At 49.0% G+C, this 22,958-nt stretch overlaps 1 protein-coding gene and 1 non-coding gene across 2 annotated transcripts; both read right to left on the bottom strand.

Annotated features, from left to right (window-relative positions):
- Positions 1 to 549: 549 nt before the first annotated feature.
- Positions 550 to 1,185, bottom strand: LOC140923478 (uncharacterized). The gene has a single exon (XM_073373564.1). It carries the CDS (start codon positions 1,183 to 1,185, stop codon positions 550 to 552), a length of 636 nt encoding a protein of 211 aa, XP_073229665.1.
- A 333-nt stretch (positions 1,186 to 1,518) lies between these two features.
- Trnaa-cgc (transfer RNA alanine (anticodon CGC)) lies at positions 1,519 to 1,591 on the bottom strand. The gene has a single exon. It is a non-coding gene; the product is annotated as a tRNA-Ala (tRNA).
- Between the last annotated feature and the right edge of the window lie 21,367 nt (positions 1,592 to 22,958).

A 22,958-nucleotide genomic window follows, 5' to 3' on the forward strand; every position in this document is an offset into this window, starting at 1 on the left:
GGGCAATCTGTTCCAGGACGTCGATTTGTCGGGCAGTGAGCGTGGGCGACGGGAGGCGTCGGCCGATGTAATCGGTCAATTGGTTAAAGTCGAGCCCCACCGAGTCCAACAGGGCATCGATTTGATCTTCGGGCACCTCATTTCGAAGAATCTGTTCCATGACACCGATTTGTCGGGGACTAAACGTGGGCGACGGCAAGTCCTGGGTCGCGGCCCGGATGGCCGTCACGCTGGGCACGCCCGAACTCGGCGACGAGACATTGGGCGCCACGCCCACCCCGGCCGGCGGGGCCGTGGGGATGCCCGAGAGGTCCATGGCTCGTTGCAAGGCATCTTGCACCGCACGGGGCGTGACGAGGGGGGACCGTCCGACACCCACTGACAAGGGCGTGGTGTGCCCTTCCAAGCGTTCCGATAAGTCCCGTTGCTGACCTCCCTGGCGTCTCCGCTGTTGTCGCGCCCGTTCTCGAGCCAGTTCATTCTCCCAGGTCAATTGGTCGAAATCCAGATCGTCCCGAAACTCGTCGGACGAGGGCGTGGTCCGTCGACTCATCCTTGTCGTTCATAGGTTTCCGTCGGTCCTTCCTCCGGTAACACGTTGGTGAAGAGACGGTACCGATCGTCTGACGCGGGATGCAAGTCCAGCATTAAATAGCCAAAAGGGCGCTGGGTGCATTCGCGAAAGATGTTCATCACGTGCGACCAGTCGTTGGGAAAGGCTTGCAGCGCCAAGGTGCGCATCCCCACTTGATCCCGCGGGTTCTTGAACGCCACGATGTAATGGGCGTTGCGCGAAATGGTTTTGGCGAATTTGCCGGGCGGGAATAGATCCTGGCACAGGAAGAGGACACTGATGTTCCGATGATGCGAGTGCTTGGAAAAGAGATCCAACACGCGTTTGTCGTTGGCGCCTTCGTCCATGAGATCGTCCAACACCAAGAGTCCCCCTTGCGTGGGACCGAACCATTGGTCCAACTCCTCCGACGTGGGCAGTCCTTCGTGAAACTGCACCTTCTCTCGCTTCATCTCGTCAAAGGCCGGTTGCCAGGCCCCGTAACAATAATGTTTCACCCGAGGAGGGGGGTACATCAATTGATCAGCGTGCCGTAACAAACGGCGCGTCCACGTCGATTTTCCGCTCCCCGACGGGCCGCCCACCAACGTGTTGCAGGGATGTCGAATCATGTCGACACCATGGCGTACAATCGCGGCGAGGCGTCTCTTATCAGGGTCAGCGTGGTCTCCACCACGGCGGTTTCCGGACAGGCATTCAACGCCCGGGCCAACCCCAGCCAATCCCCGGCCCACGCCAATCGACGGAAGAGTCGATAGTGTCCATAATCCCAGGTGTCGCACAACGCGTCCACGGGATGGATCACGAGTTCCATCAACAGACGTTCGTCCAAGGCTTCCAGGACACGTCGCTTATCTTGTCGCGTAATCATTGTCTCCCCCAAAAAAAAAATCACGTCGCCGCGAGCGCACCGTTTTTTATGGAGCGCCCGCGACGACGTGGCGTGGAACCTATCGGACTCGAACCGATGACTCACGGCTGGCGAAGCCGCTGCTCTACCCACTGAGCTAAGGTCCCCTGGGGGAATGAGTACGGAGAACCCCCGCGGCCAGACTCGGTCATGCAGGGGGTCAAGGGTGGTACTATTTTTTATGGAAATACCGGACGTACCCACCACCGGCCGGGAGAGAACCCTTGAGGTCGGACCGACCGCTCGCGCGGAGGTCCCCCGCACCCACGTTGGATCTGGGTCCCGTCCCCTTTATATAGTCGTCCTTTCCCGCCGTCTCCCCCTTGTGGGACACCCATAAAAAACACACCTCGGTCAAGCGTCAAGAGTCATTTAATGAAGGAAATAAACAACGTCGAGAGACACAGCGTTGCGTATCCGGTCCATCGGCTTCGTCCATACCCTCGTCGCGCAGTGTACTCTGGATCCAAGCACGGACGCGTTCCCCCACGCGATGATCGTTCCACACGTAATCACCGTCTCGAAAACTTTCCACAAACTCCAACAGGCTCCGTTGTCGCACGCGGTCTTGCAGGTACGCAAAAACATAATGGCCACAGGCCAGACTGTCGTAGGCTTGCAACGTCTTGTCGCTACGCACCACGTACTTCCAATGCCGTGCGATCCATTCGTGAAATCCCGGCGCTTCGTAGACGGTCAACGGCAACCCGTAACTGTCCATCACTTCGCACACCCCCTCTTCCGTCCAGAGGGCCAACCAATGCTGACCCGGTTCGCCGGCCGGGTCCGTGTTGACGATGTAAGCGCCTCGGGTGGTCTTGGGAGGATGCTCGGGCAATCGATCGGAGGGATAGACACCTTGGAACACGCGCTTCAACTCGGGGTCCGAGAGCGCCAAGGCTCTCAATTGACGATCACTCAACGCCACCAGTTCCATCGTTCAACTAAAACCCAGGGGGGGGGTCCTTTACACTTTGTTATCATACGTCACGGCACCCAGGTGATCGATGTAGATGACGCTTTCAAATTCGCCCCACACCAAGATGGTGATGTTGGCGTTCAGGGCCGCTCTGAACTTGATCTCCAGACGCACGTTGCCGGTCTGCTTGGGATTGAGTTTGGGGCCATCCGCGTCCCCGCTGGGCACGTTGTTCCACATGAACAGCGTGCAATTCTTGTTGTGACCCCACTCGTCCGGTTTGACCATGAACTCGCGATGTTTGGGTACGGCCCCGGCGGCTTCCAAGAACCGATAATACCCCAGTCGATCTTTGCGGTCATTGGCCCCGTTCAGTTCCAGGGTGACGTACGGGTACTCTTCCCCCTCGATAAACTGACGCACGGAGGTGATCCCTTTGCTCTGGAAGGCAAACGGGTACTTTTCTTTGGCACCATTGAAGGCCGTGCTGTCCAAGATCCCCACGATCATGCGCTGGGGTACCCTGCCCAGGAAGAGGTTATCTTCCCTCCACACGGTGGTGGCCCCGTTGAACGAGAACGATCGAATCTGATCACTCACCACCGGGTACTTGACCACTTGCTTGCGGATCTTGCGCTGACTTTCCAGAGACCCGTAGACATCCGGGTTAAGGTTCAGTCGACACAGGTGAAAGGTGATGTCCACATCTTGTTCTCGCAACCGAACGTAGGCCTTTGTGCCATCGTTGAGCGTCGCAAACGTGTAGAAATCGGGACTGTTGAAGTGGAACTCAAAATTCACTTCCACCCCGGGCACCAAGATCTTGCCCGTGTGGAACACGGGCAGGTACGGTCGCATGACCAAACGGGCCACGTTGTTGTCCCGGAACGGGATGGTCAGGGTCTTGAGCAGGTGATCCTCGTTGTGACGGGAACCTACCAGCGTGGAAATGTCGTCCGCACCACTGGTCAACGTGGGCCACACGTTCAAGAAATTGACCCAACCTTGGGGGGCCAATAACGTCTCTCCATCGTCGCGGCTGTAGTTGAGCAGCGTCTGGAAATAGGCCGAGTAGGGATAGGTGTCGGTCTGTTCGGTCATGAGCGTGCCATTGAACCGCACGTTGATCTGCTTGAAGATGGTGTGGGCCAAGTTGTTGACGGCGTACGTGAACTTGGTGTTGTTGGCATCCGACGCCGAATTGGCATCGGCCACGATGCCGTTGGTGCCCGACGTGGACAAGCGCAGGTCGATGACGAAATAACTGCGATTCAAATCCACGTAATCTTCCAAGGCCTGCACCGAAAACTTCATGGGTGTGATGCTGGCGCTCAATTTGTGGTAGGGTACCATCTTATACCCCTGCAGATCGTAGTCGGTCGAAGGGACCGAGAAAATGTCCAAACTACTCATGATGCCGAAGGAGAAGGAGTGCGTCTCCTCAGCGGCGACGTGGTTGTTTTATACGCATCCTGGCCGCCACCCATTTGGGTAGGCCGAAGCCTGCCGGCTTGGGGATGTGAGGATTGAACCATCCGCCGCGCTGGGCGCGACCTCGACGTTGTTGGGCCAACAACCATTTCGTCAAGTCGTACCCCGGGGGTTTGGGGACGCTGGCACTAATCCATCCTCCGCGTTGGGTACGACGTCTCTTGGCCTGCAACCGTCGTCTCATAAAGTCGACACCCGGGAATGAGCGCAGGATTCTATCGATCCCTCCCCCTCGGTGTCGTGCAAACGGCGAGGGCACGCTCCGTTGATAACGAGGCCTGGATTGCACCACCAACCTTCGTGGACGCATCCTCTCACACACCCAGCACGTCACGTAAGCGTTTCGCCCCTTTCTTGTACAACGACGTCCCTACTCTCTTACCCACCGAGGTCGCCTTCCTCTTGGCCACCGTCGCGAGAATGGGAAGGGCCTTGCGTTTCAAGTTTTCTTTTATCCCTTGTCCCATGGCTTTCGCGCCGGCTTTCGCGAAATTGGACAGAATGGGTCCGCCCACATCAAACAGCAAATCCCTCTTCAGTCCTCGTCCATCCTGCGGTGGCAGGGGTGGTGGACGGTATCGCGTCAGACTGCCTCCCCACATGATGTGATACATGACCCGAGGCACGCGCCTTTTTTATACGTCTCGTTCGAACAGGAAGGTGACCAGGGTGCGTCCCGCGCCGAACAGGACGAACTCTCCTTGACTCTTGGCAAGTATCACCTCCACGACGTCCATGTACTCGCGCCGACACGGTAACCATTGGATGTGCAAGGGTTCAAAGTAGGTCACGCCCTTGCCTTGGGGTCGGTGCTCCACTTCGCGCACCATGGCATGCAGTTGACTGCCGACGATATTGCTGTCCACCAGGTCCGAGTAGACCAGAAAGGTGCGCAAGGGTTTCCCCACCGCCTCTCGGAAAGCCACGTTCAAGTTGACAAAGCGCCAATTGATACACTGACTCAACTGCAAGTGGTCGCTTTCTATTTTCCAAAGGTCGTGGTTGTTCAGTTCCGTGTTCTTGACGTCTTGGTAATAATTCCCGAGCGACGAATGCGTCTTGTAAAGGAGTTCGTAACGGAGATTGGGGCCCAAGGCATAACTCTTATCTTTGTTTTGCACCAGCCACCCCATCAGCTTGGCCATGCTCACGTGCACATGCCATTCCACGAACGTCATGCCGGTCGTCAAGGCAATGTCGTTCAACTCCTTGGCCAGCATGCGCAGGTCCTCGCCGTCCCATTCGTACGTGACCCGAAACTTGTCGTAGAGCCGTTTACTCTTCGATTGGGCTTCTTTTACCTCGTTAAACTGCGCTTTGCCTATGAGGGCTTTCATCAGACTCACCCCATCCACCACGCTGGGATCGTCGGTCAACTCCTTGATCTGGATGGTGGTTTGATAGTGGACCGGGGTGTCGTTGGGCCCCAAATTCCTCACCAACTTGGAACCCACGATGAGCACGCGAGGGTTGCCGGCCGTCGCGAATCTCGTCAAATCCAAGGCGGCATCGGGGGTGGAGATGGCCGCCAGCCCCACCTTCCATCCTCCCCCCTTCAATGTCAAAGGCACGGGTAGGCGCACTTTGAACGAACTGGCGGTATTGGTGGGAAACTCTGCCGTGGGATCGCTGACCAACACGATCCGATTCATGCCTGGAAATGCAACGTCACTTGCGTCTCTCCCGACGGGTTCAAGGTCATCAACTCGCCGTTCGTCTCGGACACTTCCACTTCGACAATCTCCACCGTGTCTCCGCGCACCCGGTGATACTGCACGTGTTCCGGTTCCCAGCGGATGGGCTCGTCTTTATAGGGCAGGTCTCGCAAGAAATTGGTGATCTGCGTGCCCACGATACTGCTCTCCACCGCATTGCAGTACAGATGCACCGAACGCGTGGGGTGGTCCCCGTGCGTCGCGGGCGTCACCGTGGTCTTCTTCTGTTTCTCTTGGCTCCCGGTATGCGTGGGCGTGGTGGTCGTTTGGGTGGTGCTACTGGAGGAGGTGGTGGTGGTGCCTCGCCGAATGACCGGATGACCGTCGTACACGTCGGTGACTTGACTGATGGGTTGCCACGGCGCGGCGATGTTGTACCCGTAGACCACCACGTAACATTGATCCGTCAACGTGGCCGGGTACGTGCTGGGCACGCCGTCCATGGTCACCTTGAGGTACATCCGCGACGTATCGTCCGACTGCTGCGTCAGCCGGAAATCTTGCACGAGGCGATGGTAATACACCATGTGGGTGCCCAGGTATTCGTGCACGTGCGTCGTCACGGCCGAGTCGATGTTCTGCACGTAGAAACTAAACCAGGCAGTCACGCTCGTCTTGTCAAACAAGACCTGGTCGGTCGTGTAGATCTCGACGATGATTCTATACGTGCCGGTCTTGCTCAGCTTGGTGGTGCCGATGAGCCAACCAAACTTGGGTTCGTACTTGTTGCCGCTTTTCGTCAACGTCATGCCCACGGTCTTCTTCTTCCAATAATGCGGAGAGCCTTCCAGATTGACAAACCCCAAGGAACTAATCCCCCCATCCTTGATCCACACGCTCTCGTCGTCCATGATCCATCGGAAACGATTCCACAGGACTTTGGGAGGGACGTACACGTGCGTGGTGGCCTGGGCATAGGCCTCGTCCAAATTCACAAACTGCCAATCCATCACCATGGACATATACGCCATGCCTCGGTGCACGTGCACGTAATCCGAAAACGTGAACAATTGGTTCTTATCCCCGTCGGCCCCGATCTTGGCGGCCTTGGGTCGCTTCAGATGCGGGTACATCAACAAATTGGGACCCAGCTCGTACGATTGGTCTTCCTTTTTCTTAATCCATCCCATCGTTTCAGCCAACACCAGATTGAACCCCAAGTAAGGGCGCGGTTTGTTGTAGGCAATGTTGATTTTATCATTCAGGATCCACAACGTAGACACCCCCGCCTCGTCCTTCCATTCAAACCGAGGCGTATAATCCACCTCGGTGGTACCAAAGATATACCCGGTAAAGAGTTTCTTTAGCCTATCTTGTTGCAACCAACGGACCACTTTTTTCATAAACGTCACCCCCGTGGTGGCTTCGGGCATGTCGGCGTCCTCCATGGTCGTGGTGATCTCTTGTATCCTGGTCACATCGTCCCCCTTATTGGCTCGGGAATACATGCGCACCAATCGTTGGTTGGTCGATCCCTTGTACAAATTCGATTGTCGATGTTCCGTCAGAGGGGCGGTCGGATGCGACGTCAAGGGATGCGACGACACCGCATGCGAGACCACATTCGGTGGCCCGGGTAAGTAGACGCCGGCCACGCCCACCTGCCAGTTCTTGACGCGCAATGGGTACGGCAGACGCACCTTGAACGAGGCCGGCGTATTGCGTGGAAACTCCGGTTTGCTGGTGTTACTCAGCAACGTGACGTACAACGATCGACTCGACGGTTCCATCGCTCTCTTTCCTCGCGGGTCGAGACTGACCCGTTTTTATAGGAACGTATTCAATTTACGCTTGGACCCTGGCACCCGACCCACGGTACTATGCAAACTGGACCGTTTGGGCCAGACCTTCAACGCGTGATCGGCCTGGGGGAACGCTTGCACCAGCTGACGTAGCGTCGTGTCCAACGTGACGCTCTTGCCGCGCTTGACCATACCTCGCAACTTGGCCCGGAACGCGCGCTGGGCCTTCTTGGAGGGACGCTTCTTCTTGGCAGGGCGCTTCTTACGGACCTTCTTGACCTTCTTCTTCCCCTTCTTGGGTCCGTACTTGGCTTCCAATCGTTCCATCATATCCATCCAGGTCTTTTGGCTGGGTAGCGGGGCACTCTGCATACGACCAAACGGCGCCGCCGACGGCCCCGCCAACGGGGCGGGCATCAAGGCCACTCGACGACTCATAACGAGGCCAGACTACGCTTGGGAATCCAACTGTCGTACTTTTTGGGCCAACCTTTCCAACGCACCTTGACCTCTTGGCGTCGACGCTGCAATACTTTCTCCACGCGAAACAGCGCGTCGTCCGGCACGTCGACTTTCTGCACGTCTTGCTCGTAGAAGGTGCCTTTGACGGGCGTACCGTCCCATTCCTTGATTTTATAGGTGGCCACGGGGCCCGGCACGGCCCGGTCGATGAGAAACACCTCTTCGGTCCAGCCGGGCAAATACCCTTTCTCGAACGGACGGTGCTGTTTCTGCAAACGCACGCGATCCCCCGTTTTCCATTTGGGGCGCACGCGACGCGCCAGACGTTTCCCGTACAAACGTTGCCACACCTGGCGTTGGTTGGACCACGTCACGTCGCGAGGGGCCATGCCAATACTGCGGTGTTTGGTCACATTGTAGCCCTGCACCAGCGCGGGTAAGGCGTCCACGTACCGGTAAGTATTGCGGGCGGTAAAGTAACGGTACATGCGTTCCTTCAACGTCCGATTGAATCGTTCCACCACCGACGACTTGGTATCGCCGTACGTCGAGAAATGATGAATCTTCCGACGCGTCATCAAGGCCTGAAACGTCCGGTTGTAAAACTCTTTGCCGGCATCCGTCTGCAAACGCACGGGTTGGCGTCCACGGGCCCGTTTCAGGATGCGTTCGAACGCCGCTGCCACCGCCACGCCCGTCTTGGCCTTCAACGGTTCCACCCACGCGACCTTGGACAGCACATCCACCACCGTCAACAAGTAGCGCATTCCCCGATTCCATTTCTTCAACGGTTGCATCTCCACGAGGTCGGCCACCCATTGGTCGTCCATCCCATGCACCACCACCGGCAGGGTAGGGAACCGTCGTCGTCGCGGTTTGTGCAAGGTGTAACTCAACAACCCTTGCAACTTGGTGCGGGCGCGAGACACCGGCACGCCGTGCGCTTGCGCCAAACGCGCCACACCCCCCAGACTCCCGCGCAACGAGGGCGTTTCATAGGCGTCCGCCCAACTCACGCGGCGCTTCTTCTTCTGCATGTCGCACGCACGCGCTGCAATAACGACAATAAGACTCTCTTTCTTATTTTTTATTGGTGGACATTCTCACGGCGTGACTGCCACCAAGGGCGTTCGGGGTCCAATCGTGACTGGCGGATCTTGTTCAACCGATCCAGCTCGTCGTCGGTAAAGACACTGCCGCGCCACACTTTGGGTTTCCCCTCCAACCAATGCTCGCGCAACTCGTTCAGCACCCGTGCACTCTCGGGATGATGCCCGTCTTCCCCTTCGTACCGGGCGTACGCCAACAACAACACTTGACGACGGGCGTCCGGCGTGCTGGCCCCTTGATATTCCTCCCAGGCGCCGTGCATCCACGGGCGATACCTCAAACCTTCGAAAATGGATGGGGAATTCAACGTGTTGTACCCATTGTCGCACATCATGAACCCCTTGCCGACCGACCCGTCCACGCCCCGCAGGCGGGCGGCCAAGCACGCTCGTTTGGTTTTGGGTAGGTTGCTGCTGCTACTCCAGTCTTCCCCATCGACGCGACGACGCATCTTGCCCGACAAGGGGAGGTTCAACCACAGGAAACAGCGGCAGCCTCCATCGCGACAGGCCAGGTACATGCGCTGAGGATTCTTCTCCGACCCGCTCTTGCGCAACGCCAACCGTCGATCGCAAAAACAGGTCAACTCGTCCCATCGTTGACGCAACTCTTCATGCAACTGTTGAGCCACCAGGGTCATCCATTCGTCCACGCGGTCTTGAGGACTGAACACGGGACACGTGTCCCTCGGGCAGTAGACATAGACAAACTCGTTCTTGCGTCCCTCGGACAAACTTTCGTCGGGATGCAGCGGGCACATCCACACCCCGGGTCGGTCCACCGGCGCGTACGGGACGGGATCCGTCTGCGTGGCCTGATCCATCTCGTTCAAGAACCAAGCGGCCAATTCGCCTTCCTCCAACACGTCGGTCTTGTCTTCCAAAACATCCTCCGCTGGACGTTTCTTGCTTTTAGAACGACCGGTCGGCACGGGCGCCGGACGCGTGGGGTGTCTCGTACAAGCGGCCATGATGACACTAGGCCGCCAGGACCGCCCCGCGCCGTTTTATACTCCCTTCCTATCACGTGCAGAGAGGACGTCATCCATGCCTTATAAGGGCCTGAAACGCCACGATGGGTCAGGTCCGGCTCCGCCCCCGCGTGCTCGGTTTTTCCCGCCCCCCTGCGCTATAAATACCCTGCTTGCCTCTCACCCGCTCCACTCATGCAAAAAGGCCCCCTTGCACGACCGTCACGGAGACGGCGGAGAAAACGTCGTTCGCTCGGAACCATGCCCAAGCTTCAGGACTACACGGTCTATACCCCCGATAACCAGATCGCCGCCCTGGCCGAACACCAAGGGATGCGCGTTCATCTCATCACCGGCCCGACCCAGCACGTGCTGCGCGACGCGCATACCGTCTTTCTCTTTGGGTCGTACACGCCCTTACCCGACATGAGCGACACGGACCAGCAGACCATGATCGCTGACGCATTAGGGAAAGACGTGTTCCTGTGTGACGTCACCAACGGGCAATGGTATAAACGCGCCGCCAGCGACCAGAACTTCACTCACCTGCACGGCTCGACCTTTCCAGTGCTACATCCACACAGTGCCGTCTTGGTCGTCCCCTCCTTACCGATCCACCACCTGCAACTCCTCTCACTCTTCCAACGCACTCGAGACACGCTGTCCCCATGAATGCCGAGTATCATCGCCAGCTACGCCTCGACGACTATCGAACCTTGGACGAGTATCTCCGCGAACGCATTCGACGAGGATTGCAAGCTCATTACGATCACACCGAGATGCTCCTTCACCTGCAAGATCAATACCGAGAGGCTTACAAGGGCTACGTGCAAGAATTGGCGCAACGCGATCGACCCGTGCGATAATCAATAAAAACATGTGTTTTTTTAATCTGAGTGTTAATCATTGACTTTTGCAAATGTGGGCGGGACCCCAAAAGGGGTCCCTATAAAATATTATGAAGGGTGAGAGGGAAAAATTCAGGTCTTGGGACGGCGAGGGCGTAGGCGTTTCAACCAGTCGCGTTGAGCCCAGACATTCGCCACGCGCCGCATCTTCTTCCGGTAGGCTCGCTGATCTTTCTGGTACTGGCGCTCTTCCTCCTCCTCTTCATCCCCACACTCGTGACCCTCCCCGCAATAGTGGCAGTAAACAAAAGGCCACTCGGCTGCCTGGCCTGGACGGAGGTAGTCGTCCTCGCCAAAGGTAGCCCTGAACCAGCGATAGAACCGGGCATCAGCGTCTCGGGCAAACATCGTCCGCATGAGCCTCCGATAAAAATATCCCGTCACGGGCCGCAACAAGTTGCCATGGCGAGGCACAGAAAACCCCTTCACGTTAATGATGCGCTTGCGTTGGGGGCACCGGGGTAAATAGCGCATCTCCTTCCGTACTTGCCACCACCCATTCGCATCCCGTTCTTCCACCGTGGCTAATCGATACAATCTCGCAATCATCTCGTAAATCTCGTCAGGTAACACTGGTAAGTCAACCTCCTCGGGTACGACCGGCAAAGAGTCCGCCATCTTTGAACCAAGACCAACTGCAGACAACGTGAGTGGCGACCGGTCCCACGTCTTATAGTCTGGGTCACGTGCCTTCCCATCACCCCCGTTCGACCCCTAAAAAAGAGGGGGGGATGGGGGGTATCCCCCCTCCTCTTAGACCCTTCCCAGAGGGGCTTGGCGCCCCCTCTGAGAGGTCCATATAAGAGACCCTCCCATCGACCCTGCACCTCGACACGGATCATGCTGTTTGTCGCGCCAATTACTGTGTTCTCGTTGGCCTTCTTCTGGGTCGCATTCCTGATCCACACCCAAGTCCCCGATCATGGCACCCAGGGTCTTCAACCGAGACTACCTAGAAGAATACTTAGACATATTGTGGGAGCTGCGAGAAAATATCAGCATGGACCTGGACTGGGGCTACGAATGCCGTCTGAACCGCATGTGCGAACAAGTGAGGCGTCAGTTGATCGACCCCCACGTGGCGGACAAGAAGCGACGATCGTGCGAATTCGCCTACACCACCTGTGTCCAAAATCTAGAGACGTGCCGGCAAAACCTGGAAGGCCTCAGAGATACTGTACGGTACTTGTTCGAACAGTCACCCGAAGAACATCCCAGTACCCACGCCCACTACCAAGATATCCTCCACAGTATCGAGGACCAAGAAAAGGGACTACGCCATATCCAGGCCGTGTTCCGAAGTCACCTGTGAACGCTCTGACCCCAGCACCCAGCATCACCACCCCAAGTTCGGATCACTTGTTTGAAAAATGTAGGGACGCCCCACACCCGTAGGGTCGGGCACACGTTCCCGTTTGTAAACGTTAGGGTGATCAGAATAAACCTCGGTTGAAACCAAAAACATGCGTTTATTTTTTTTCCTTTTTTTTGAATTCCCTAGGGAATCATCACGTGACCGCCCAGGGGGGACCTCGACTCGGCCCCAGCCTAGCCCTAGGGGTCAGGACCGAGGAGAACACCGTGGACCCCCCAAAACACCAAATGTCTCTAGTGCGCATGCGCCCTCGTGAATTCTCTCTTAGGGTTCCCACATGGACGAGCCATCAGGTTCGTCTTCATATATAAGAGCCCTTAGGGTTAGAGTGAGGGTAACAAGGCTATAGGGTTACACGGCCACACCCCAACGTGACACTAGGTCACTTTTACAATACGTCATCACCCCTATGACGTCATCGACCACACCCCTAGGATGTCATCGACCACACCCATGACGTCACCACCCCTATGACGTCATTTGATATGAAAATTTGATTGACAGGTCACATGACCTCTTGCTGCACGCTGATTGGTCCATTTGTACCACGTGACCTATATCCGGCTTTCTGATTGGTCGAGCCCAGGGTGACCCCCCTTACTACTCCTTACGTCACAATCGTAATATGGAAAGCTGTTACCAAAAACACAATCATGTCAAATAGCACAGACAAAACGCACATGGTCTAGTGATGAATTACGAAATGGCTCAAACAATAAAGAAATGATCATTCGTAAAATAATTTGTGTGAAATGGTTCGCCTAAACTACAGATGATTTGGTCAGATGAGAAGCTGTCCACTGGTAGATGTTAAAACGATAACGCCAAACAAGAATCGGTTTGTTTTTAAAAATAATAATCAGAGATCAATATACCATGTGCTAAATGATAGAGCTTGACAACGAACAATCGGCTGCTCTGTTGCGTAACGGTTTGTTAAAGTAAGAACTCACGCAAACATTTACAGAGGTTCAAGTCATGCGCAAATGGTTCAATATAATGTCGAATCATTTAATCGAGACTGAACTGGAGGTACGACGAAACAAATAGTGCGGCATGAAATCAAATAAAATGGTTTCGCATGACACACACTAGTTGGCGCCGAAACCACCAAAAATACAAAAGTGAAATGGACAAGTCAAGACAAGGAGTTGTGTACAGTACCGCAAATGATCCTCAAAATGGACCGCAAATGATCCTCGACCGAAAGTGATCCCTAAAGTCGACCGCAAATGATCCCGTGAAAACTTGGGGAATGGAATGGATTTTATGGGACTGATTACAAAAAAAGGACTGATTATAAAAAGAAACCTTTTTTCTCGCCTTTTAGAGGAAAAGGGAAGGAGGACGCTACATCTCAGGTCAATTTATACAAGGCGAAAAAAAAAAAGGAATAACTCTGAAAAGGATATGGTATTAACCGTATACTTCTTCCTTTGTCCATTGCTTCAATTTTCTTTCAAGAATGTTTCGTCGCTGAAATATTTAAGACAGGCAGGACATAACTCAGAAAAAACTCTATTATTTTAACGCTTAGAAGCTGAGGAATACAAAGCCGGGCACCCTCTACATAAAAAGAGCTTTAATATAATAATAATAGTAATAATATACAATATTTATAGAGCGCTAATTCCCAATGGTCCAAAAGCGCTTTACATAATAAAAATAACAACAAAATCCTAAATCTACAAAACTACAAAACTACATTGTCATCCTATAAAAATTCCCAATGGTCCAAAAGCGCTTTACATAATAAAAAGAACAACAAAATCCTAAACCTACAAAACTACAAAACTACATTGTCATCCTATAAAAACATCATCATTCTATACGACAACATCATAACCAATTTTAAAAACCCAAGTCTTGAGCTTAGATTTAAAAGAAGAAAGAGAATTACAAGATCTAAGTTCGAATGGAAGTGCATTCCAAACAGAAGGTGCAGCAATAGTAAAAGAACGGCCACCATAAGTTTTAAGATTAAATTTAGATGTAGAAAGTAAAAATTGATTGGAGGATCTAAGAAGTCTACCAGGTGTATAAGGCTTGATGAGATCAGTGATATAGCTAGGTGCAGCACCATGAAGCGCCTTTAATGTAATTACTGCAATTTTGAAAGTTATCCTTTGTTCAATTGGTAGCCAATGAAGTCGAATAAGCAACGGCGTAACAAGCTCATATCTACTAGTAAGATGAATAAGCCTAGCAGCACTATTTTGGACACTCTGTAAACGTTTCAAGATACATTTAGGCTGACCGTAAAGCAATGAGTAACAATAGTCGATCCTTGCAGTAACAAAGGCATGAATTAGAGTTTTACATGTATCGTAAGAAAGAAACTTGCGAATCTTAAAAATATTGCGTAAATGAAAAAACGAAGACTTGCAAACAGCAGTAACGTGCGGCAACATCGATAGAGAGTTATTAAAAATAACCCCAATATTTTTAGCAGTAGTTGAACAGTCAACAGTGTCAGGGGCAATCACCAGGTTTTTTAACGCAGGACGCGGGCGATAGGAGGATGAAAAAACTATAATTTCAGTCTTCCCACTGTTCAGCTTCAGCTTGTTATTTAACATCCAAAGGTCAATATCTTTAACACAATCTTCAAGAGCAGATGTACATGTTGACAAATCCTCAGGCGATGACGTTTCAAAAGATAAATATAGCTGTGTATCATCAGCATAAAAGTGATAAGATAGACCATGAGATCTTGCAATATCACCTAGGGGGGAAGTGTACAAAGAATACATCAGGGGGCCCAACATGGAACCCTGAGGTACACCATAAGGTAAGGCATGCACATCAGAAGAGACATCTTGGATTCTGACATACTGAGTGCGATTAGATAGATATGAACGAAACCAGTCCAGTGCCTGGTCACAAATGCCAAAACGGGTAGATAGTCTAGCAAGGAGAAGAGAATGATCAACTGTATCAAAAGCAGCAGACAGGTCCAGTAGAGCCAAAACAACAGATTTTTGATTGTCAATGGACATAGCAATGTCATTGTAGACTCTGAGAAGAGCCGTTTCGGTGCTATGAAAGTGTGAAATTAATTTTCAGAATATTTAATTTTGATTTTTCTCTGAAGTGTTAATTTTACGTGATAAACAGCAAGACATTTGTTCGTAACTTAGGTGGCTGTTACGAAACAAGACACGTCAAAATGCCCCCGAACTTATCAATGTCCACAGGTTTCGGTTTATTTCCAAATAGCAACTTTCTTACAGCTCATGAACATGTTGCGAATAATTATATTGACGCTTTTATGTACATTCCTTTGTTGTGCCTTTGCTGGTGACAGTTACAAGGAATCTAAACCTGGTAATGACAAACGCAAAAGCGACGAGGTAAGCGGTAGTTATCGTGTGACAAAACATCGTAGGAAACCGTCACATTCACGGACAAGAAAGAAAACCGCTTATAATTATTCGGATCCAGGAGGCACTTTGGAAAAAAATTGAACAACCTAAAACCCTTATTTAACGGCAATGAAGAGCACTGCATTTCAAAAGAGGTCAAAGGAAATGCTCAGGGGCGTAGCTAAGGAGGGTCCTGGGGTGCCCGTGACCTCCCCTTGGTAGGCCTTCTTTTGAGCAAACAACCTACAATATTCAGGTGGCGAAAACGCCATGACAATATCTTGGCCGAAAAAGCCATTCTTGAAAAGCCCACTTTTTTTAAATTTGTTTTTTTTGAAAAGTATTTTCGTCAACGGCTCTTGTCTTTAGTTAATATGAGCCTTCATGCCGCGATAATACGACTGAGCCCGCTGATACACGAGGGAGAGCAGCGGTATAAACCCTATATAGCCGGCGATCCCCGGATGGTGCCCCTGTCTGTGACCCCCCCCCCCTTCAAAAATCCTGGCTACGCCCCTGATGCTCTTGCATCAAAGGGCAAATCATGCCGACTAGAAACAGCAATAACCTTAGAAAATGCGTGTCATGACCTCTCAGTATGAAATAAGCGGCAAAAATCACATTTGCTCAGTCAAATCGTTTTCTTCAAAGGTATAATCTACCCGCCAGAGCCGGAAAAAAACTCATTGGAACAAGCAGCTTTTTAGCATGAAGTAAAAGTCGTGTGTTGCCTACCGACTTCGTTTTTACACTTGAATGATTTTTTTTTTCATTTAGTTTTTATTCAAAGATTTATTTGAGAAGTAAAATTTAGCTTTTAATCTGACGTTTTGTAATAAAAATAAAATCGACACGATGATCCACCAACTTGAGTCCAAGTCATTCCTATTTTTCTTTCGGGATCATTTGCGGTCGACTTTGGGGATCACTTGCGGTCGAGGATCATTTGCGGTCCATTTTGGGGATCATTTGCGGTCTCGGGATCATTTACGGTTGGGGATCATTTGCGGTACTGTACAGTTGTCTAGTCTATGTGGGGTCTGACGTAATGCTGTTTATTTATGGGCCAAAGGAATTTTTTTTTTTTTTACCAAATTTCAATTTAAAAAGAGGAATTGTTGGACGGTATCGTTTTATCATCTACCAGTGGACAGCTTCTCATTTGTCCGAATCGTTTGTAGTTTAGGTGAACCATTTCGCACAAAACAACCAGGCTATATTATTTTAAGAATGTTTTTTTTCTTTATTATTTGAACTCACTTCGTAATTCATCACTAGATCATTTGCGTTTTGTCTGTACTAGTTGACATGATTGTATTTTTAGTGGTAACGGTCGCCCATATCGTAATATCATCGTTCGGGCTTGATAATTGCTGCTATGCTTGCAGAAATTAAGGTGGCTCCGTTATTAATACAGGTGCTTTTTGGCGAACTTTTTTCATAATGCTTTCGGTTTTAACGCAATGGCTACGAGTGTGAACCAAGGTAAAAGTTTTTTTAAAATTTTACTCATTGATCGAGTTCAAGTATTTGGCTTGTAATAGGGCCGTGATCATCCATTCGCGATTAAAAATCAACTGAAACAGCACAGAACGCGAACGGTACCACCTGATATCGTGACATCTCTCATCTGCCTTTAAAACCACCACAGTCTTTTAAACCAAAGAATGTGATAAAAACTGGGTTTTTTGTTTTCCTTTGAATTTGACCTAAACCCATGTGGGGTAGCCAGCGCGAAGAAAATTTCCAGAAAACGTCTCTGAAATCCCAAAAAAATTTTCCGCGTTTCGGCCGCCATCTCTTTTTATTTTTTCAAACTTGTTTCCAGTTTTCCTTGACCGTTTTGTTGTTTTTACCTCATGTATGCTTCATTTAGAAGTGTCACGGATAAAAACAGAAAAATACTAACCCCCACCCGGACGGGACATTATTTGTTGACCTCAATGGACCGGCAATTCTACGCGACGAGTTTCTCTGAGAGTCCACGACAGTTCGTTCGATTGGGAAATCTGAATTTCGATTTTAAAATCCGGATTTCGGATTTGAAATCGAACGTGAAATCCGAAAACGGATTTCAACGCTGAGATGTCTGTTTTTGGATTTTCATTTTTTTTCCGTTCGACTGGGAAATCAGAAAAAGGATTTGAAAACAGCGGTCTTGCTCGCGCACGCGTAAGTAGCAAAAAAGACCGCTGTTCAGGAGAACAGTTTTGCGAATCCTTTTTCGGATTTCCTAATAGAATGGTAAAACGGAAATCCATGAAATCCGGATTTGGATTTCTTAATTGGAATCCACCCTGAGGACGGATTTCTCGGAGGTAAAATCCGTTTTCGGATTTCGCGTTCGATTGCAAAATCCGAAATCCGGGTTTCAAATTAAATCTAAATACGGATTTCCCAATCCAACGCAACCCAAGAGTACGTGGGAGTTGAAGTCGTGTTTGAGGAGAATGACAGCACACTATCTTATGATCCTATATCAGGATATCTAGTGTTTCGATCCATAGCCACCACGACACAAAAAACCTTGAATTTAAAGCCGACCGTGCTAGTAATAATGTTGCTTGCAACAACAGAGGGCACACTGCAATGAAAAATGCGGGATCAGGATGACGAAATACGAAGGATCAGGAGTCCCTGCAACAATTAGTGCAATTGGAAACCGCAAGATCAGAACACAGCCGTGGGGAAAGGCAAATACAAAATAAGATCGACCTAAGAAGGGTTTGTGAGCCTGCGAGACTGAGCAACCCTCACAAACCCTTGTTTTCACTAAAACCGCTGGACACAAAACCTGGGAAAAAAAGAACAATACTGTTATTAGTCCATTTTTTCCCTTCTCTTTTTCCATATTTTTTTGCACAATGCCCCTCACAAAATTAATTCTCTTTTGGCATCGGCTAGGAAGAGAGATCAGTTAAAAAGAGACCATACCGGGTATCTAGCGACTAAAAAAAGGTTTTATGTGCGAAATATTGCTTTTCTAGAACATGCATGTGAACAGAGCTCTCCAGTAACATGCGCCCATGAAGAGTTTCATTTCCCAATGCAGGAGTTTGCACGTCAAAGTGAGACAAAACGTAAGCAAGCACTTCAAAGTGAGGCAAATGTGTGTCGACGACGACGAAAATGCAATCTCAAAAACGGTAACTTCCCTTATTAATTACACGGGACACCCAATAAGGCACAAAACACCCAATACAAATAAGGAGTTGCGTTCTCGTACCTCGAACGCAAAAAATTACAAAAAAAAAAAACTCAAATCAACGGTGAAAAAAAATTCTGTAGAAAAAAGGCATCTTTTTGGTAACTCAATCTTAACTCAAACTCAATTCAAACTTAACTCTAACTCAACTCAAGCTCGTAACCCGATAAATAGCAGATCCCTTGAATTTGAAGCCTATCCTGCTAGTCACAATGTTGCTTTGAAAAGCAGAGAGCACCTGACTTTGCAATGAAAGAGTCCATGCAATAATTTATAGTGCAATAGTATCCGAAACTGCAAAATCAGAATGCTACAAGTCGGTCACAAATGCATAAACAATCGTGGGAAAAAAAAAACAAAAAAAATATCTCATTTTTATATATTTTAAAAAAGTTTAATGAAATTACACCAACCCCACACGCCATCTAAAATTAGAATCTTATTCTAAAGTTGATTTTTTACACAGTATTTGTGATTCGATAATGTCTGGTTTTGTTCGCTCCCATACAAGGGAGTTATTTTTAATGAAGAACGTGCGATTTAGAAAATATTGTATTTACAATAATTGTGTCTTGACTTTCTAAACTACTGACTGGACTGAACAGAAAAAAACTTCTTCAGCGAAATTAATTGTAAAGGTTTTAATAGTTAGTTTTTTTTTATTGAATCAAGGCTTGGTTGAATAGGAACTAACGTCTCGACAGCGTCCATCAAAATATCTTGGAACTCTGATCATTTTTCTCTGAACTACCAGGAATGCGTTGATTTCTCTGGCCCTAGAGGTCCATTCTCAAAATATCTATTTTACTCACGGATTGATGAAGTTTTCTACGGCGCGTCGCGCGGTATAAATAACGAGCGATATTCTTCCCCCCAGTAATAGTAGAATATATATGGAAAAGAACCTTGATATATAAAGTAAACATATTTATAGCGATCATATTTACATGGCAGTCCCTTAGCCATTCATTGTATTATGGTTCCACTGTACTTGGTGTCACCAAACTTTTGCGAATATGCCGTTTAAAAGCGAGCAGAACAGATACTAAAAATGACTGAAAAGGCCAGTTCATGAACTTTGGCAAGAAAAAAACTTAACAGAGAAGGACCCCGCATTATTTGAAATGTAGTTTTCAGTTCATAATCAACCCGCGCTTGCTTCAAACATGACTCTCTGAGCATGGATCTTACTTAACCAACAACTAAATAAATGGTCTATATAGCTTGAAAGGGAGGAATTTATGCTGTCACAAGCACCTGCAACGCGGATCAATGCGTTCGTTTCAAATATCTATTGGAGTGCCATAAATTTCGTATGCAGGCAATTGCATAGAAAAACTGTCAAAGTTAATTTCAAAGAAGGACTGAAATTACCAATTCTTCGAATCTACTTCCTATATATTTTCGTTGCTATACATCACCGCCTAAATATTTATTATGATGATCACGGATTAATTTTGTTTTCTAAAAGAGCCTCGAGCCGGGGAAACATAATGGTCTTCGAACTTACCGTTAGGTGTGAACAATAGGGTGAGCCCACAGACGAGAAAAACCAGCATTTTGTTCCATTTTTTGGCTAAATTCTCGAGATTGTCTTGAACTTCAGTCATGCACCGTCACTCCCCTTGCTGGATATTAACTAAATGCGTTTTCTTCTTAATGGTCACAATGTACATACCGTAAATGATCTAATAAACGCCGGAGGCGTTTATTAAATTTCAAGGGTCCAAGGGGGGGCGTTTAAAAGATAAGAGGCGTTTAAAAGAAAAAGGCGTTTATTCTAATAACTGTAACATGGTAACCTAAATACGGTATTATAATAATCTAAATGACAGAGCTTTAGCAGACTATCAAGTGCGTCCGCTGATAAGTCTAAACCGTCTACAAATCCACAACGGTATATGGTACTAGTAGTTCTTACAGCTCAATGTCAACATCCGAGTCCTCGTCGAGCACCATGATATTTCACCGCCGGCCTCTTCTATGTCTGAGTTAATGGGTCTGGAAGAGTCGGCTCATCAAGCACGGAAAGTTGTGCCTTCAACTGTTCTGCTCCTACTTCGCATGGTTGGCCTTTCTTGAAACAATGGATCTCTGAATCTTGAGAGCCATCAACGGCTAGATTAAATGCGCAGGACTTAAATGACTTTGTAATTAGCTCAGTGGGGAGCCATGCCCAAGTGGTCAACACCCACTCTACAACGGTTTTTCTCGGTGGCGGTCGCATGTTTCCCGCTTCCGTAAATTCTTGGACACCACTAGCCATCCACTAATCATACTGTTCAAATACTAATGCTTTGAAAGGCCTGTTCCAGCTTACGTCTGTTAGATACCCTTTTTGCGTATTCTGTTACCTCGAGTTTGAAGGACATGTCGTAGTTTCGCCTTTTCTCACCTTTGTGTGATATAGCCGCATCGTGCGAACTGGACATTGCAACCAAAGAAACCATACGTACTGAAACTCTAGGAACTTCTATTTAATTTACTTCTATTACATAATAACCAAGACCTTCCAAAGGTCAGTCTTATCAGATTTCACGTTTGGTGGCCTGACACCGCGTGTACTCAGTGCATTCGTAATAGATACAACTCCATTTCACATCATACTTTTGCACTGGGATTCCACAGATTATTATGGTATTATGGCCAGAACAAATTGGAATTTTAATCGGCGCACGATAGATAATTTAACAGAAGATTATTAGTCTTGCTTGCGTAAGCAGCGAGACTCTTAGTCTGCAACGCGTTTTTTGTCGTATTTGAGGTGACTCGACTGGATTTTTTAGGGGAGATACCTCCCAAGTTTAAGCATAAACTACGTCAGCATGAATAAGGTAATAGGTTCATGATAACCGTCACGAATATAGAGATAATTAGTGACCGCTTAGTGTACTATGAGAACGTTGATGTAATTGTTGTAGTTACTGTAGTTGGGATAATTAGTGTAGTTGGTGTAGTTAGCGTAGTTGCTGTAGTTGGTGTAGTACCTGTAGTTAGTGTAGTTAGTGTAATTGGTGTAGTAGCTGTAGTTGGTGTAGTTGGTGTAGTTGATGTAGTTGCTGTAGTTGGTGTAGTTAGTGTAGTTGCTGTAGTTGGTGTAGTAGCTGTAGTTAATATAGTAGCTGTAGTTGGTGTAGTTGGTGTAGTTAATGTAGTTGGTGTAGTTAGTGTAGTTGCTGTAGTTGGTGTAGTTGCTGTAGTTGCTGTAGTTGGTGTAGTTAATGTAGTTGCTGTAGTTAGTGTAGTTGCTGTAGTTGGTGTAGTTGATGTAGTTAATGTAGTTGGTGTAGTTGTTGTAGTTGCTGTAGTTGGTGTAGTTGGTGTAGTTGGTGTAGTTGGTGTAGTTAGTGTAGTTGCTGTGATTGGTGTAGTTGGTGTAGTTAACGTAGTTGGTGTAGTTGGTGTAGTTGCTGTAGTTGGTGTAGTAGCTGTAGTTTCTGTAGTTGCTGTAGTTAGTGTAGTTGGTGTAGTTGGTGTAGTTGATGTAGTTGCTGTAGTTGCTGTAGTTGCTGTAGTTGGTGTAGTAGCTGTAGTTGGTGTAGAAGCTGTAGTTAGTGTAGTTAGTGTAGTTGGTGTAGTAGCTGTAGTTGCTGTAGTTGCTGTAGTTGCTGTAGTTAGTGTAGTTAGTGTAGTTGGTGTAGTTGGTGTAGTTGATGTAGTTGCTGTAGTTGCTGTAGTTGCTGTAGTTAGTGTAGTTAGTGAAGTTGGTGTAGTTGGTGTAGTTGATGTAGTTGCTGTAGTTGCTGTAGTTGCTGTAGTTGATGTAGTTGCTGTAGTTGGTGTAGTAGCTGTAGTTGGTGTAGTAGCCGTAGTTGCTGTAGTTGCTGTAGTTAGTGAGTTGGTGTAGTTGGTGTAGTTGGTGTAGTTAATGTAGTTGGTGTAGTTTGTGTAGTTTGTGTAGTTGGTGTACTTGCTGTAGTTGGTGTAGTTGCTGCAGTCGATGTAGTTGCTGTAGTTGCTGTAGTTGGTGTAGTAGCTGTAGTTTCTGTAGTTGCTGTAGTTACTGTAGTTGGTGTAGTTGGTGTAGTTAGTGTAGTTGGTGTAGTTGGTGTAGTTGGTGTAGTTGGTGTAGTTAGTGTAGTTGCTGTAGTTGGTGTAGTTGGTGTAGTTAATGTAGTTGGTGTAGTTGGTGTAGTTGGTGTAGTTGGTGTAGTTGGTGTAGTAGCTGTAGTTTGTGTAGTTGCTGTAGTTAGTGTTGTTGGTGTAGTTGGT

Source organism: Porites lutea, chromosome 13, assembly GCF_958299795.1.
Source record: "Porites lutea chromosome 13, jaPorLute2.1, whole genome shotgun sequence".
Taxonomy (NCBI): domain Eukaryota; kingdom Metazoa; phylum Cnidaria; class Anthozoa; order Scleractinia; family Poritidae; genus Porites; species Porites lutea.